This window comes from Terrapene carolina, unplaced genomic scaffold (genome assembly GCF_002925995.2).
Source record: "Terrapene carolina triunguis isolate 2854851 unplaced genomic scaffold, T_m_triunguis-2.0 Scaffold192, whole genome shotgun sequence".
In the NCBI taxonomy this organism is placed as follows: domain Eukaryota; kingdom Metazoa; phylum Chordata; order Testudines; family Emydidae; genus Terrapene; species Terrapene triunguis.
The window spans coordinates 7,332,100-7,350,720 of NW_020664543.1; the positions used below are offsets into that span (position 1 = coordinate 7,332,100).

At 39.0% G+C, this 18,621-nt stretch overlaps 1 protein-coding gene across 2 annotated transcripts in view; it reads left to right on the top strand.

Annotated features, from left to right (window-relative positions):
• The window catches only part of PRKCA (protein kinase C alpha), a 297,369-nt gene extending 282,028 nt beyond the window's left edge, over positions 1 to 15,341 (top strand). The window contains exons 14-18 of one of the 2 annotated variants that reach the window (XM_026654585.2): positions 35 to 115; positions 1,757 to 1,864; positions 4,350 to 4,490; positions 12,139 to 12,186; positions 14,689 to 15,341. In XM_026654585.2, the coding sequence (XP_026510370.1) occupies positions 35 to 115; positions 1,757 to 1,864; positions 4,350 to 4,490; positions 12,139 to 12,186; positions 14,689 to 14,853 (543 nt within the window). In that variant the 3' untranslated portion in view covers positions 14,854 to 15,341. The remainder of the gene's footprint in view (positions 1 to 34; positions 116 to 1,756; positions 1,865 to 4,349; positions 4,491 to 12,138; positions 12,187 to 14,688) is intronic. The other variant, XM_026654586.2, reaches the window with a different exon arrangement.
• Positions 15,342 to 18,621: the final 3,280 nt, after the last annotated feature.

Genomic DNA, 18,621 nt, shown 5'->3' on the forward strand with positions numbered 1-18,621 from the left:
TAACACAGGAATTTTTATTTTCATTATTTCACAGATTATTGCTTATCAGCCCTATGGAAAATCAGTAGATTGGTGGGCCTACGGTGTGCTGTTATACGAGATGCTAGCTGGTCAGGTAAGAATTATATTGCTGCTATTCTTCAAAATCTAATGAGAGGAACTTTACAAGGCAGTGCATAATAAATGGAAGAAGTATTGTGCAACTGGGAGAAAACCCCTGGAAACATAATAGCAGAGTTTTTAGATACTCTTCATGGAAGTTAAGGCACAGAATCCTGACAGTATTTTTGTATTGTGTGCATGGGGGCAAAGCCCAGGGCTTGCTGCTCAAACGACAGTTGATTACAGAGCCCTTTCTCTACACACGTGATGGGATTCTAGTCACCAAATTCCACAACTGGAAAAGCAGGTCCTGGACTGCAAAGTTTAGTTGAAGATAACAAACCAACTCTAAAGAGCTCTGGTATTCTCGTGTTGTGGGGAAGATTTATGTAAGTGATTCTCCTGAGAGAGTGAGCTGAAGCTACCACAGAATTTCCTATATTTACAGTATGTAGCCAGCCTCTGTTATTCCTTCCCAGGCTAAGTCCCAGTAGATTTCTTGACTTCTTGTGTAACAACTGAATACTGTGTGCTGTTCCTGTATTCTTTTTCCTTTCAAATTCTTACCAAGATCACTGTGCGTCTGGTCTGTGGTCATCTCCAGTTACTTGCAGATTGTTCTGTTGCCTCAACATTTTTGTATTTTATGACAGAGAAAAGGTGTGTGAGAATCTTAAGATATTTAACAGTACTGAAACGTCTGGTGTTCTACAGATGAGTTCTGTGGCTTTATCTACAATTTTGGGTTTGCCTGTAAACACCCACCAAAATTACTGATAATAATTCAAAATAAATTGGAGAATTTAGAAATGTAGAATCCCGCTGTGTCGGATAACGTTGGGAGATCCCAGCTTCTTGTTTCCTTATTCTTGAGGAAGTCTGATATACTTGTGTATTTACTGAGTCTTAAGTCATTTGTAGAGCATTATCTTATTAGGATTTTCTGCATTTACAGTAAGTGCTAAGTAATTCCTCCAGGGCTTCTTGGAAGATGTAGATTTGTTTGCAGATAAATGCATCAACATTTGTTTTAATTATGATAGCTGTCTTGAATATGTCTTCAAAAAACATAAGATTAGGCCCAGCAATCTGTAAACATTTATCTGTTTGCATGAGTTCTTGTCTCTGTACTTTATAACTAAGTGGTGCTTTCTTTTTTGGAGTGTTCTTTCTGGGTGATATTCACCCCTGTGTAAAGGGCTGCTAGAAGGCCTATGCAAAACTTAAGTCCCACTTAAACTCTTAGTTCAGGGTTTATGTGGGACTTAAGCAGTTCCCATGGATCTTGTGCTGGCTTTCTTCATCCTCACACCATATTTTAAACACACATGTAGCCCATACTTCTTACACTGTCTTCCCCTCACAGAAACACTATTTACCTTTAAATCAAATGGGAGCATCATTGGAATTACATGACACTTTAGATCAAAGTCATAGAAAGTAATGGCCTAAAACATGTACTGATTAGATTGTTTTAGGATGACTACAGCAAGGTAACTTTAAAAAGATCTAATTAAAGATAACCAGAATTGTCAAGTACGTTGTAAATGTAAAACTCCTCAATAATGTATCTGCTTTTCAGTAAATAAATAACATTTATAGGGAATTAAAATTAACACCACATAATTTTACCTCCTTTATTTTCCTTGAACAGCCTCCATTTGATGGGGAGGATGAAGATGAACTCTTTCAGTCCATAATGGAGCATAATGTTTCCTATCCTAAATCGCTGTCCAAAGAAGCTGTTTCTATCTGCAAAGGGGTAAGCAAGTTGTTGCCTATATCATGCCTTTTTCAACAGAGTGTGTTAAATAACCAAAGTTTGTGGAGTTTGACTGAGTTTATACCATTGGGCTTTTCCAAATATAAACACTGTCCAGCCCGGTTTTTAGGCAAATAACATGGATGATCGCCTGCATCCTCACTTGGTCTCTGCCAAAGGCCAGGGCTGCAAGAGTGTCAACTCTTTCTGCAGTGCATGTTTAGTTTGTGGTAGGAAAAGATTTCAGAATCCGTTGCAGCCAAATACAAAGCAGAAGCTACAAACAGGGTGGTTGTGTGAGCCTTTCCCACCTCTTAAATTGTCTACGCTGTGAGTCAGATCGTGCAAGGTGCCAAGCCATCTCAGCTCTAATTGATGCCAAATGGGAGCTGACAGTACACAGCACTTTGCAGGAGGCACACTACAGCACTGGGCCCTGTGTGTTTGACCTGATAGGAAGAACTGAAGGGATGAACAGGAGGGACAAGGTGGGTGAGACAGTGTCTTTTATTGGATCAATTTACACAGAGCTGTGTGGCTCAAAAGCTTGTCTCTCTCACCAACAGAAGTTGGTCCAATAAAAGATTCTACCTCACCCACCTTGTCTCTCTAATATCCTGGAACCAACATGGCTACAGCATCACTGCAAACAACAGTGGATTAACAGGAGTCATTTTAGAATTTAGATAGAAATTAGCCTGAACGAAAACCTCCAGTCTAAACACCAGTGAGTGGTGAGGAAATTCTGATCCAGGTCCAAGCTTTGTGGCTTAAGGTCATCTCTGATTGTAGACTATTTTAATGGGGGTTTGGGGCAGAGCATTGATGTGACTGCAGAGAATTAGCAAAGAAAAGTTTGTGTTGACTTTTTCCTGACTCAGTATCATTCCCTGGAGCGGCTCATTTCTGCAGCTCTTCCAGAATGTGAATTTTAGATGTCTATTACTTCTTCACCTGGATGAAAATTTTAGTGCATTTAAATAGACAATGAATTTGGTATCTACTTCCCCACTTCAGAGTGTCCTTTGGAACTGCATATGTAGTACTGTAGCTGACTCCATTTTTTTATTTAAAGATAAAATCATTGAGAAAATGAAAAGATATTTCATTTATCACAATAAATCCAAGGCTATTGCAACATAGCAGGGGAATGGCATAAATGTCTATATCTCAGGATTGAAATTACATAGCCCTCCTTCTGCCACAGGTTCAAATCCTATTGGGGTCAAGTCGGATCTTCCTTATAAAAAAGAAACACTTCATTATTTTATCCTAGTTTGTCCTAGTGTCCTTAGCCAAACTTGGCTTTTTTCCCCCTTACTCTTTGCATTGCCCTTTATGTGAATTAGTGACACTCCCAGTCCCAGAAGTGGCTGCATTTCACAATATCTTTTCTAAAGCCCTTTGCAGTCCTCAGGCTAAAGGATGCTCCGTAAGTGTCACAAAGCTAATCATGTTCGTAAGGAATCAAGCTACTTGTTTATCTGTCTTATATACAAACTTAGGAGTCTGACTTTAGGCTCGATTTTTTTTTTAAAATGCTGGCTATACATTCATTGCTATTAATGCTATTAATGTGTGCAATTAAATAATGTTAAAGAGTTTTATTGCAGTAGTTATCACAACTATCCCACTCCTTATATTTCCCATTCTGTAGATAGGGAATATGGCAAATATTACAGTAACATTAAATAAGGAAATGCAGTAAATGCTCATTTATTAATGGCACCCACTGTACTAGAATAAAGCAAGATTCCAGAAGTCCCATCATATTGGGTGAGGGCTGCATTCCTTAGTTGCCAGTGCTCATACTCATTGACCGCTCATCTCCATGGAGGAGCTTGCTAATTAGGGTGCACATTACTGCGCATAAGTGTGCATTATTGCTCCTTTTTGTGAGTGTGGTTTCTCTGTGCAGCTGGTATTTAATATTGATCAAGTTGGTATTAAGGATGTAAGAGGAGAAGCACAGATTAGTTACTGTCAGGAGGCTGCCAAAAAAATGACAAGCGCTATCCAGAACACGCTCAGAAAAATTATAGGAAACTTGTACTTTAAATGTTTCAGTGTAATGGAATTTATCCAGTTTAATTGATTGCTGAAGCCGAGTAGAGCCTGTTCTGGATATGTATAAGGCTGCGTTGTAATGGTAACAAGAGCTGAATTCAGACACGATGGATGGAGATGTAATTCCATTGTGCCCACCTATACCATGCCTAAATGTGTTCCCGTATCAGTAACCTTTGTGTAACGAAAGAGGAAAGCGGGGTTTAAAGAGTGGCCTTTACTTGCAGTGCCTACAGGCAATCTCTAGCTTTGAAATAAAGAAATTAACACTTTAAAAATAAAGTATAGCTTTTCACACGGATTTTATTGCTGAGGTACATCTTGACATGAGGAGCAAAAACAATTCCACCTGTGGACAGTCTGTTACTCTTTCCTTCCAAAAGTCAATTTAATCATTTGGTGTTTTATTGATTTCTAGTTAATGACAAAACACCCTGCAAAAAGGCTTGGCTGTGGGCCTGAGGGGGAGCGAGATGTCAGGGAGCATGCATTCTTCAGGAGAATCGACTGGGAGAAACTGGAGAACAGAGAGATTCAGCCGCCATTCAAGCCTAAAGTGGTGAGTGAGACGCAGGATGTCTCCCTATTAAAATGCACTGTTTGCAGTCAAGCCTCTCTGTGGTATGAGGCTAATGCCAACTTGATGGCATTGCAAGACAGCTGTATCCCAAAAGGTGTGACATTTCTTAAATCAAGCACTTGGATTATGACAGACTGCCATGCAGTGTCACTAGTACTACTCCATGCTCTAGCATAACCCAGTGTAGGTAGTGCATGATCAAACATGCCACAAAATTATTGCTGATTTCCTGATAGGAAGCCTTTAATATAGCTGTGCTACGTGAAAACACACAGTTGACTAAATGGGAGTCAATTTGCAGAGATTTTCTGTATAATAAAATCCCTACTTCCTTAATGCTTTCTATCTGTGTTTGGCTGAAGTGTTGTGACCTATTCTTTTAGACACAGGCCTTATCAGTTATCCGTGTATTTGCAGCTCAGAATTGCATTACCGTAATGTTAGCTACACCTGAGCACCATTCGGAAACCTCATCCAGTGCACAATTCAGCGGACTGCGTACTTTTGATGGGGTTTCCCCACAAGGAGCACCCAACACTTGTTGCTCTGTGATCTGCACTGGCTTCAGTTTGAGCTAGGTTTTAATCTGGAAAGCTCTAAATGGCATGTTGCCTATTTACTTGAGAAATTGCCTGTCTCTTTGTGGTATGGCAACTATTACACTGAACACTTGAACTGACAGCCCATGGTATAACTGCTGGGGTATTTTCACTAAATAGCTTCAACTTCGGACTGTGCTTCCCATATTGGTTTGACAGAGTCCAAGTTGGTTGAATTTCCAGGTGTGCCACAAGGCTCTTCTCTCTCCCAAGGTTTTCAAGAAGAGGGTAGATTAATGAAGGGATATGGGCAATTTACTAGGGTGGTTTTCGGGACTTCTGCCATGTCCATAGTGGAGGAGAGTCTATAATCAATCTGATTTATGTGTAAGGTGTGTTACTGTGTAATGTGCACGTATCTGGATCATTGGATAGGCACAGTTTTAGAAATCCAAATAAGTAATTGATCCCTTAATTAATGTGAGTACAGTAAGTCTAATCTACTTTGAAGAAGAAGTAGTGTTTGTCATCCAGCTCAGAATTTCTTTCAGCTTGTAACATGATTGATAAACAAAGGCTTGTTCTTGATGCAAAAGAGAAAATAGGTTAAATCTGAGGAAGAAGGAGGTCAAAGCTGCCAGAGACCCCTGGAAAATGTCTTACTGTAGCAGCTCTCCTCTAGAACACTTGTTTTGTTTCTATTTAGTAGCATAACAAGATGAAAGGAATCTATGTAATCATCCTCCATGCAGACGGATGGGGAGCACATGACAGTATGCTAGAATTGTTTCATCAGCATGAGTCTGGGATGGCCACATTACTCAAGAGTGATGAAACCTTGAGTGACATAGGTCATCACAAAGCTTTATACAATACCATGCTATCATGTATTTCTGCATATGCTATTTGTTTTATAGAAAAACAATGTTAGAAATGCTTTGGAAAGTTTTTTTTTTTAATGTTATAGTAACTCTAGAGGGCTCAGAGGAGGAGAAAAATCCAAATAAATTAGTTTAGATTTAAACTCTTCTATAAACGAATGACCTGAATAGCTTGCCTTTACTGTGAGATCTAATATTTGGGTACATTTCATGGCTGGAGGTAAATGCTGTGTGTTTCATTAGAATCAACCCTTTCCAATAATATAAAAATGCTTAATTCTTGCTCTCCAGGGTCAGAAGATATCAGACCTCAAACCTGCCACTATGCAGGACTGAATATTGTTGCTCATGGTCCTTGGGCCAGTGTTCTGTATTTAGAGGTCAGGGAGGTTGGATGGGAGATGGTGCAGACTCTTCATTTATGGAAAAGAAAAGTACATTTCTCTGGCCAGTTGGTGGCAGCTGTTTGAAGCTATTCAGAGGTTTGGAATGTTACAGTAAATCTCACTAAAGATGGATCAGTAAACAGAGGGCGGGTGCTACCCAAGGAGAGCATATATTCTCAGAGGTGCTGGAACAGTTTTTATAGTGGGAGTGCTGAGAGCCATTGAACCAAGGTGTAAATCCTGTTTATAATGGAAACCCCACGCACCTCTATTTCCAGCACCTATGTATAGTCTTCTCTTGTTGAGAGTAATATGCATACTTTAACCTCAACAGGAGGTGTGCTTGCATACCAAGAGAACTATATACGAGGCTAGTAAACGTCAGGCTTATCATAAAAAGTGAATGTCTCACACACACAATTGTGTAAATAAGTAAGGAAACGCACATGGTTCTATTAATGACCATTGGTGGTTCTCCAACCTGGCAGACAGCTGGGGAATTGCTCTTTTTCAGACACAAATTATGTACATTTTTCGTCATGCAATGTTTGTGTCACAATTAAAGCTAAAAATAAACCATATCTCCATTCGTATCAGCATGTCTGATCCTCCAAAGAGCTGAGTGTGCTGAACTCCCACTGAAGTTAAGGAGAATAACCTCAGCACCTCCCAGGATCTAGACCCACGTTTCCCATATGAAACTTTATTAAAGGGTGTAAAGTACTAAAAGCTGAAATACAATCTAATTCCAATATGTCACATTTAATTGCAGAAAGCTATATCACAGCTCCTATTTATATCATAATAGGGGATTAATCACCAGCTGTGCTGTTTCTCGGCTGCTGATTATGACTTATTTTATTTATACAGGTTGCTATTGAAACATACCTAGATAAATCTAGTATTAATGTGGCTGCCTTACTTTCTTAGACAATCATTTTAAATCCAAATCTTGTGTCCCTGGTTATTGGTTTACCAACATCTCCTAGTAACTAATTCTGTTTATATTGATTTTCGGATAAAAACATCTTCATAAGTGCCTAGAGGTATTTGTAAAGCTGGATTCAATTATGTCATTTTGCAGAAAATCTTACTAGGTGTAAGCGGCTGTTGTAAGTGAAATAGGGAATTCCTTGAGGTCCAGTCCTGAAACTTTCACTTGCACGAGTAGTTCTTACTTATACACATAGTCCTGTAAGGGACTAACCAGGAGAAAGTGGGCTTGCAGGATAGGACATTTTTTGCTGATAACAGAGGTTCCTATCATGTTATATTTTTACACTGGTGTAACTAAGAGGAAAAATTGGCCCTGCTTTTATATAGCTATATTGAAATATTACATTGATTTTTTTTAAATGCCCTAAAACTTTTTGTTTTGACAAACATATAATTTATATAAGTAAAATAAAATTGAAGCGGCTATAGAACAAACTAGTCAGTTTTCCCTGACTACCTGAGACTGAGGTATAATTATGCCTTTCTACATCTCCTAGAAGTATGTTTTTAATTAATAAGGTACTTCTTGAGTCTTCATTTATCAAGGGAAGTATCAGACAATGGGTAAAATTTTCAAAAGCACCTAAGTCCCATTTTTCAAATTGACGTATGCACTTACGAATCTATGTATCATTGACTTTCAATTCGACTTAGACCTCTAAGTACCTGAGGCACTTTTAAAAATTTCATTCAATGTCACCTACTACTGAATGTCAGTCATATGTTATATGCTCTAAACAATAATAAAATCATATTTCATTTTAGATTTTCACTGTGAAAGTACTTGTACGACCATTTTTACAGTAGACAATGAGTGAAGTTCATATAAATAGACTAAAGTCTGAGCCATTGTATTGCTTAAAATGCATGCTATTGTTTTGCATATTATTGAAAATAATATGCTAGGGAGTCTATTTTGTGCAGGCAATATCCTCATATTTAATATCTATGTTATGCAGGCAATATCCTTATTAATTACATATTCATGGAAGTTTTACATGTGCTTCAAGAGGAGAAACAGACTCGTTAGTTAAAAGTGATGTTTGGCCTTTGATTATACAGTTGCCTGACTAAGTCCTGATGCATAAACTACATCTTCTGTACGTAAATTATACCAGCCAAACAGCAATCTGTTAATGAGCACATCACAGAATTAGGCAGAAAAAACTATTAAAGGAAATCTGCATCCATTTTGCTTATCCTTGCAATCTGAAAGTTAACAGTGTTAGACATGCTCCTCATTATGAATAAAGTGTAAACTGAATTTTTAAATAATCTGTTTAATTACAAAATGGCATTTCTCAGGTTATTGTTGCTGATTGATATCTTGCTAAAAGGGATATTTTACTGGCAGCTTCCAGTGTAGGAAGTGGGTCTTTTCCATCCTGCTTTAGTACTGGGCAAACATCCATAATAACAATATCAATGTTTAAAGTGGTTTTTTTTTTAATATTACACATTGAGCTTTTTATGATGGATAAACCCATATTAAAACAGGATGAGTCCCTGCCACTGGTTTCCCACACTCTGTCTCACCAGTTCCAGTGCTGTATGTCATTTATCTGCAAAAGGAATGCAGCCAGAAAAAATAACATCCAAACCTCAAGTCGTAATAAGGATCTGACATACAGGAGTGCTGGCAAGAAGCTGAAGGTTATGACAGGTGCCAGTATTCACTGGCTACTGGTACACAGTGCTTATCTGAATTCCTTCAACCTCATTGGTCTAAAAATCAAGCTAGAAATGCTACAAGAATGCCTTTCACCCTTTGGCTACTTTGGGACAGATAAAACAAGTAGCACACACACACGTCGCAGAGCAACTTCTTAACCAATTACACTTTACTCTTAGGCCTAGTCTACACTACTGCTTAACTCAATGTAAGTTACATCGCTCAGTAGTGTGAAAAAATCACCCCCCCCAAGCGACATAATTTACATCGACTTAATGTGGTGTCTGCACTGTGCTGTGTCAACAGGAGACGCTTTCCTGCCAACTTAGCTTCTGCCTCTCGGGGAGGTGGAATACTGAAGTCAATGAGAGAGCGCTCTCCCATCGACTTACCGAGCCTTCACCAGACCCACTAAATCAATGCCGCTGCATCGATCGCAGCGGCACTGATTTAGCTGGCCAGTGCAGACAAGCCCATAGACAAACACAAGAAAGATAGAGGTCTATGGAAAAATAACAAAGCCTGCACAAACATCCCTGACTCATTTTCCTCACCCCTTCAGAGTCCTCTGAGTCTTAGTCAGTGTCCTTTTAGCAGGTCCAGGATTCTTCCTTTCCTCCTGGCCAGCCTTATCTTTTTGCTGTGGTCTCCTTTCCCCTTGCTGAAGAAAGTCCTTTTACAAAGTTTCAGCCTCTCTCAGGTGACACCCCCAGGTGGCTTTATGTCCCTTGTCAGGTGATTCATTGCTTAGTTAAATTCCACCTGGGACACTGGTTGTTCTGGGCTGCAGCCAGCTCATTGTTCTAAAGGTTCTTCCATTTGAATGGAAGATCATTCATGTTAATGACTCTTGCTTGCTCTCCATCGTTAGTCCGCTGCTAGGGGCACAGAGAGTCTTTGCTAATAACCACGATAGCCAAGTCCAAGTTGGAAGTTAAAAGGCAACAATGAAGCACAGACAGTTTATAATCAAAATAGCATTTACAAAAAACAATGGGGTTTATGGTTACATACAGACATACACAAATCTGTCATATTCTGCAAAAAAAAAATAGGGAAGATACACTGCCTTTTTTTCTTATTTTTTAAATGAATTTAGTTGTTTGTGAAAGATGCCAGACTCTTGGATAGTCTCGGGGGATTGATTTCCTCAGTTATCCATCGAACGAATGCAGAATGGGCTATCTTGCACCTCCTGCCTCAAACCTGAATTGGCTGAAAAAGAACGTTCAAACCCCACTGCCTGTTCTCTCCTTGGACTTTCTTTTGATACTGCCAGGAAGAGTGTTATAAGAGATTTTTAGGCTTTAAAACCTTGCATGGAGCTGCAGGACTGTTCTACTGACTCACAGACTTTTAAGGCCAGAAGGGACCATCATGTTCATCTTGCCTGACCTCCTGGTGAAAGCCAGGCCAAGCAGGTCTCCTTAACTCCAAACCAAGAGTTTGTGTGTGTCTGCATCAGAGGGATAGTTCTTCAGCTTCATGCAGAATCCTACAACTTGACATTTTGTCACAGATGCAAAGTGCTTTTTGGATACGGCCTGTTTACCAAGAACATGTCTGAGAGCTCTAATATATTTCACATAGTCCACCAAACTGCCATGAAATGATTTTTGGATGACCTAGACCTACGCAAGATATGGATTTGTACCGTACCTGTGAAAAATTCTTTTATCCAGTTACCAATTCACCAGGCTTGTTTTGAAAGTTATCCACAAATGGTCATCCATCCAACACAGAAACCTGTGAAGAAAAACCCTGTTTCAGAAACTACATTTTCAAAAATTAGGATAATCTCTTGGCAGATTTTAAACAATATGTATCAAGAGTCAGAGCAGAAATTAAAAGGAAACAAAAACTAGTCTAAAGGAAAATAACTTTACACTTTGAAAACTACAAGCAATAGTGAATGTGATAAAGATTGTAATGCGATTCATCTGGATGCCAGATGCAGAATTATTGTTCAGTGACTAAAGACAAAGTAGAAAGGGGATCTACAATAAAGACATTTTTCCAAAATTTCCCCCTGTTGCTAATCCTGTTTGAGCTCCAATAAAGTTAGCAATAATGGGAGCATTAGTGTAGGCCACTGGGTGCCAGAGGCATTTTTAACAACCTCTTAATTAGATTCGCTCTTAGAAGGAACAGATGATGCAACATTAAAAATGTTTGTGGCCTATCTAACCAAGGACTCCCAATGTTACTACCACCAGTGTGCCTGAATCAACATAAGCATCTGCTACAGACAGGGCTTAAGAAATCTGACACAAGCTATATGATGACATACTGTAGTTGCTGTTCATGAATGAGGGTAGGAAAAGATTATTTGGAGACATTTTTTAGACTTCATGTAAAACAAAAAGACAAAAAAGCCAGTTAATGTTTCCCTTTTGTTTTAAGTCCAAGTAATTTTTATACAGGGACAGAGGAGATAAGATATTTTGCATTTCAGTAGATTAAATACAAACTTAACTTCATGTCAGCTAGTGGCAATTTGTTTAAGAACACACATGGAATATAATTAATAGTGTGAGCCTCTCTGATTACAGTGTATAGTTTAGGAAGGCTATATACCAGCACAACCCAATAATAAAATATTTGTAGGTTCTAGATTAAATTCTTTTGCCGTTTTACTGGTATTTGACCAACAATCTTTGATAGCCGCTTGAAGGAGATGTCACCTTCCTGTGTGTGTTTAGAATATCCTAATTCTAGCCTCTGCAACAGGGAACTGTGACTGAAACAAGAATTTTTCATCAAGACATAGAACAGTCTTACTCTTCAGAGTTGTCTCAGTTATGGCAATGTTGTGGTAATAAGATTTATAAAGCAGGTGGTTAGACTATCCGTGATAAAATTATTTAAATGGTTCATCTTTGCGTCACCTGCTGAGCTTCCATTGACTGAAAGAACTTATTGGGCATCCGTTTTTCTTTTGGAGGCATAAGATGCATTTGTCAAAGATCTTTAAAAAAAAAAAAAAGTTTCACTGGTAAGTAAGCCCCTTTACTGCTGCTTTGAATTGATTGCCAGGACTCTAGATTGATTTGATGGTTATTAATTGTGGTACATGCCTGCTTTCTCACAACTCTGAAGATGGAGAGTTTTACCCTTCACCAAAATTCAGTATTGTCCATTCTTGTTCTTCAGCACTTCTGTACCAAAATTCACTGGCTTCAGTGGGCATCGAGGTATTCGGTGAGCACATATTCAGAACGCTGGGTGAAATGATAAGCAAACTAACCTAACTCTTTAACCGGTTGGAGTGTTTTTCTGTTTGTGTTGGTAATAAACTGAACCAATAGCCTTGTGAACACTAGAGTCAGTGTCCTGCGCATGCAGTTTTTATTTAAAACATAAGGCATCTTGTGCCCAAGACAGCAAAAATTCTTTGCAGCTTTGCTTATACTTTATTACTATTATTATTTCTGCGAGGTGCTCTACAAGATAATTGGGAACACGGTATAAGTGAACTGTGTCCAAAGTAGCATATGGACCGTGTATCTGATCACTTGAGTTCCCTCTACTCCTCTTCAACCCTACCCCAGTTTGCATTAGTGTTAGATAATGCAGACGAGACCTTCAAATGAACCATCTGTTCCCAGGTTAGAAGGGGGTGCATAGTGGTATATCATCCTTGAAGGCTGAATGCAAACAGTCCCATTAAATGTAATGTAAAGTAGTGCAGACACCCTACAGAAGTTAGCAGAGAGGAAAGGAGCAGGTATAATGGGAAGACATTTTCACAGGGCTTGTAGTACAGGCACACACCACCCTGTATAAAGTAACAGAGGGTCCTGTGGCACCTTTAAGACTAAGAGAAGTATTGGGAGCATAAGCTTTCGTGGGTAAGAACCTCACTTCTTCAGATGCAAGACCTGTATAGCACTGTACCACTAACATCATTGAGAGAACCTGATTTGCTTTTAAGTTCCTTTAGGCTTCTCCAGAGGATACAAAGTCCAGTATTACCCGAGCGTGCACTCAGTTTCTTCCAGCCAAGCTAATTTTGTTGTGCTCGTTCCATTCCTCCATCCCCTTTTACTTGCCAGTAATGCGGCTTTGCTCTGAGTGTTTTCTGCCCTCCTTAATGCTGCCCTCAACCTTTCCATGACAACTGAGCTCTTCATGTTTCTGTTCTGACTCAATCGCTTTCTGCGTGGAGCTTATATACACAACTATACCTCTTTGCTGGCCTTTATGAGAAGAGGTCTCCCTATCTGTGAAATAGAACCAGTTGTGTCCAGCCATCTCCACTCCGGGCCTTTATAACTCATTCCTTTGGCAGACACAACTTGCCTCTCCAGGCTCTCCATCTTTCTGTTATCTAAGAAATCTCATATAGTCTTGACGTGCGAATTGGAATAAATGTCTTGCAGAGCCGATTTCAGGATCGGCAGCTGCTTTAGAATTCAGTATCATCTCAATAACTTTGCAGGGTTCTAGAGCCCAGGCTCCAGCCCAAGCCTCTACACTGCAGTTAACAGCCCCTTAGTCTGAGCCCCACGAGCCCAAGTCAGCTGACACAGGCCAGTCACAGGTTTTTAACTGCAGTGTAGACATACTCTTAGAGACCCAGAAAATAGCATGCTAAAAGTGTACCTACTAAACAAACGGGATAGAAATCCTCCAGGCTTAATTTACAAAGGGGTCTGCTCAGGTTCAACACAAGCTAGTCTCTCAATTCTCCAAATGGGAGTTATGATGAATTTGGGTTAGTTTTTCTTTGAGGCAAGACCAAGTATTAAGAAAGTGCATAGTTGTGAACAGTGACATACCGGTACTCATGCGAGGTCCAGCTGAAAAAAAGCTGGCAGTCAAAATTCATAGTCAAGTGCATGCTGTAGAACTAGGCTTGGCAGAATTCAATTTTTATTTTTTTACCATTTTGACAGATAATATCAATGTTTATTTTAAAGTGTTTTTTCCTATTTTCACATATTTAAATGTTCACAGTTGCAGGAAATTATGGTGCATCAGACCATTGGGGGTTCAGACAATAATTATTTAATGACAGCGGACACCGAGATATAAAAAGTGAAAGCTTTATCACCGTTGAAACTCAAATTGTCAACCTCACATGTCAAAATATACAAAGTAAATATCCTTAAATTAAACTCTCGTGAGTTGGCAAGCAGCATTTTTCTTACTTTGCCTATCTGTAAATGTCAGTTATTATCGATGGAAGTATTTTTTCATCAGTTTGTGTGTGCGGTGAAATTGACATTTACTGATTAAAAATCTAATCCTTCCAAGCTTCTATATAATGCTGCCAGTAATTGACAGATTCATGCTTTCAGCTTTATATAGATGAGTAATTTTACTCACATGATAACTCTGTGGAACAAAGCCATTGCCCATCTACCTGAGTAGCTGCAGGGGGAGGTTTGCCCCACCTTTTCCATTCATATTTGTACCATGGTCCTGAGCCACACAGTACTTCTGAAAAGAACTCCATTACATCACAATCCTGCTACTTACTCCATGTGTTACAAATTTTTCATTTTCTCCTCACCTTGCATCTTTGCCATATATTTTAACATCAGGGAAGAAAATTGCGTCCTAGCTACCTGTAAAGATAAAACGTGAGAGAAGCCCACAATATCTATCCTGAATGAGACAAGAGACAGCACTGTCAGTAGGTGTCGTTGATGTTTTTTTCATCTAATTATATTATTTTTTTCCCTTTTTCTCTTTTAGTGTGGCAAAGGTGCTGAAAACTTCGACAAATTCTTTACTCGAGGACAACCAGTGTTAACACCGCCTGATCAGCTGGTCATTTCTAACATAGACCAAACAGATTTTGAAGGGTTCTCCTATATCAACCCACAGTTTGTACACCCGAGCTTACTAAGTGTAGTATGAAGCTGATAGACATGAACAAACAGTGGAAAATGGACCTTTGCCCTAGAATTTTTAGGCCTTTGCCTTGTTGGTTCCAGTTGGGCCTGGAAATTGTAGGGTAAAAAGTACAGGAGGAGGGGGAGGGAAAAGGACACTCATTCAGGATTTGGCTTTGCAACAAAGAGAAGTTGTCTTAGTAGAAGTTCATGTAATATATAGTGTCCATTTATTCACACTACTGGCTGTAGGGTTATTCTTATGAAGTTAGCCATTTTCGGTATATTTTAATATATTTGCATAATTTCTATTGTCCTTTTCCACCTCCCCTCCGGCACTGGAAAAGCGTATTAGAAAGAATGAAACAGCATCAAGTAGGCTGGAAAAAACAAACAACCCACCTTAAAATGGAAAGTCTTCAGCCCTTAAATGTGGATAGCATGAAATGTGAGCAGTAGGCCCTGAGGGACTACTCTTCCTTTTGGTCTTCCTGATGACTCCTGATGAAATGACAGCACAAGTGACTGAAAGGGAGGGGTAACGGCAGGGGAGGAGGGGCACTGTGTAAGATTGTTCAAAGCAAAATGTTTCAAGACTATTGCTTTTAGAAAAATATGGGCACGTACCAGGTTGGTTTTTTTTAATGAAATAATGTTGGACACTTGGGCTTTGAGACTCAATTGCACAAAGCAGACACAAATTTAAACAGATTTTCAGTAGCGGCCAGATATTTAGGACTGATGGTAACTAGCGCCCAGGACAAATATTAGCTCAAGGATAAAATTGCATATTTAATAGTAATAAAAATAATAATACTTGTGTTAACTTTAATCTCCATGAGATTATTCTGTGATCCAGGGTGCCATTGTTAGTTATATTAATTTAATTTACACCACTTCTCAAGTTCATTGTTAGCCAGTTCTACTAATACCAATATTTTGCTATAAAACTTTTGTTAACCAGAATGTGAAACAGAACTGTAACCCCTTACAACCCACCCACACTTATTCATTTAGTAGGCTGCAGACTAGGGTAGTAGAGGAGAGCACTGTGTGCAGTAATTTAATGACAGTGTGGAGTTCAAAGTCACTTCCTGCTTTCCCCAAGGTAACTTAGAAAAATATGAGTTTTTTTGGTCTAAACTCCACTTTAAATATTGGTTTAAAACCCGTGGAGCTGTAGAATATGGGAAAGAAAAAGCAGTTAAAAATTGTTTTATTGGTAGAAGGGAATTTAATACATTTTGCATATGCTTCATGCAATGAATTTTGCATGTTTAGTAATAACCCTTAATAATAAGCAAATCTCTATTATTGACATAATCGTATCAAGTATAAAGAGAGTATTAAAAAAATTATAAGACAAAATTGTGCTATGTTTGTGAAGGTTCTTGTTCTAAATGAGCATTATTATTTAGATTTAGCTTAATGTTTTATTGCTAATTTTTTTGCTTAGTTTTGTTTTTTTATTTTAGTTCATGGATATAGTCAATGGGATAGGATATACTATGTTTTTTTAAATGTAGATCCATTTTTAAACAATAATGGCTACCTGCAGGTTTTATACAAGATTCAATGAGGCTTTTATTTCACATCTATTACTTGCAAAAAAGAAAATAGATTTTCTTTATTTGCAGTGATGAACACTGTAATTAATGCAGTCTTCTCTTGTAGCAATCATCTGGCTAAAATGATTGATATTTCCTCTTAGATCTTACTAGAAGATACTGATTCAAAGATCAGTAAATACTTTTGTGCATATTTTGGTTGCATTACGGCATGTAAATTGTTATAGTCATTACCTTTTCCTTTTCCTATCTTAGACATTTTTTGCCTTCTCGATGTGCATGTCAATGCCAGAAGCATGTTGTCTCTATTGCTGCATGCAGAGTGATCTGCCGTTTTTTTCCCAGCATGTAAACTTACTTTCATGCAAAGTAAAATATTTCCCATAAAATACTTATAAATTTATCAGAATCTGTAAGGAAGGGTGCAATTTCCTTAGCATCAGTTTTGTATTACAGTAGATCATCTAAACTCTGCCAAAATGCTGTGGAAGGGCCCAATCCTGTAAACTGTTACTCATATGACTATTCCTTACTTCCTTGAGCAGTCTCACAGACTGCAGTGGAGTTATGTCTGGGTGAAATTCAGCCACGTGCAGAGGGCCAGTATCAAGCTTATGTATCTCTTTTAGTCTCAAAAGTTGTTGAGGGTGTCAGTGGTGCATAGACCTCGTGACTTGTGCTGATCTGCTGCACAGGAATGGATTTCACCCACAAATAGTCCCATTGCAATCGCTGGGACCACTCTCATAAGAAAAGGTCTATTCATGCGAGTATGAGTTTTGGGGATCGAGCTCTAAGTGAATGAGTAATCCTGGGCTACTGGTCAAATGGAACCTGCTGAGATCTTAGAGAAGAACACTGCACATGAGGAGCACTATAAACAAACCAGAGCTCAAGCTATTGCCAAACTACAGAAACGTTCAAACAAAATTTAAAATTGTTTTAGGAATAATAAATAATTTAAAACAAAATCTGTGTCAAAATACTAAATTATCTGCCAAACCTGAGAATGAATTGTCTTGTTTGTATATCATATGTATCTTTAAAAACATGGGTCTTCAACATAAAGGATGTGGACGCCTGAAGAATTTCATGCCCTACTACATTATTCTAATCTACTAGCATTGAACTCCTGATACAGGGTAGGGACAGCAAGGCATCATGCCACATTTGATGGTGGATTCAGTAGATTACTTCAAAGGCTCAGATTTAGAATAAGGGGCTCGTAACGTCACAGCCGCCGATACTGACGGGAGCTGTCATTAAATGTATTCTAGGGGTACGGCTGCCCTGCCATAAAAAACCTCTGGCACCCAGTCTCAGAGCCTGGTCGGCTGAATTGGGCTCATGGTGTGTGGGGCTACAAATTGCAGTGCAGCTGTTCAGGATTGGGCTTGTGCCTGGTCTCTGATACCCTCCACCCTTGCGAGGCTTCAGAGCCACGGTTGCAGCCCAAGTCCGAAGATCTATACTGCAATTTTTAGCCCCACAGCCCGAGTCCTGCGAGCCTAAGTCAGCTGACTCAGGCCAGTCATGGCTGAGCCGGTAGTCTTTTATTGCAGTGTCAGTGTACCCTTGGACTATGATGTTGGGCATTAGGTAATGGAGAGACTTTGAAAAGGAAAAAATAGAAAAGGATAGCAGAGCACAGGAGATCTAGAGATGAGAGAAGCAGCAGGTGAGACTAAATGGGACAGAGCCAAGCTGGACAGGAGATTGGTAGACAAGATAGGGAACTTGTGTTTTCCTTAGGAGGTATCAGTGGTGAAGTGGAGCTATGGAATGTATCAGATTGTAGACCCACATTTTAAATGTTAAACAGTACTATGCCTACTGGGGCATAACATGAAAGGGCTGGTCCAACATCCAAACCTTAAAATGATTTGCTTTTGTTCATTTCCTCAAGATTTTTCATTTTTATTTTCTTAAGCACTTGCACAAGCTCTGCAATTGGTTAGGTTAAAAACAGGAAGTCATCTCTGATCATGTTACCTCAAAGTTCCTGTGTGTGTGACCTCTCCTGTCTTCTTGTGTAGGTTTTTGTAATGCTAACAGAAGGATTAGCATTACAAGGATAAGGCAACATTGTGCAGAACTGTCTAAAAGTGGCTGTCTAGACAAGTTATCCTTAATTAATACTATGCCTTACTCACAAGGTTTCATATGAGCCCTGATGTTAGGACCAGCCCTTTACACATAATTTAAAAGGCACATCCAGTGATTTC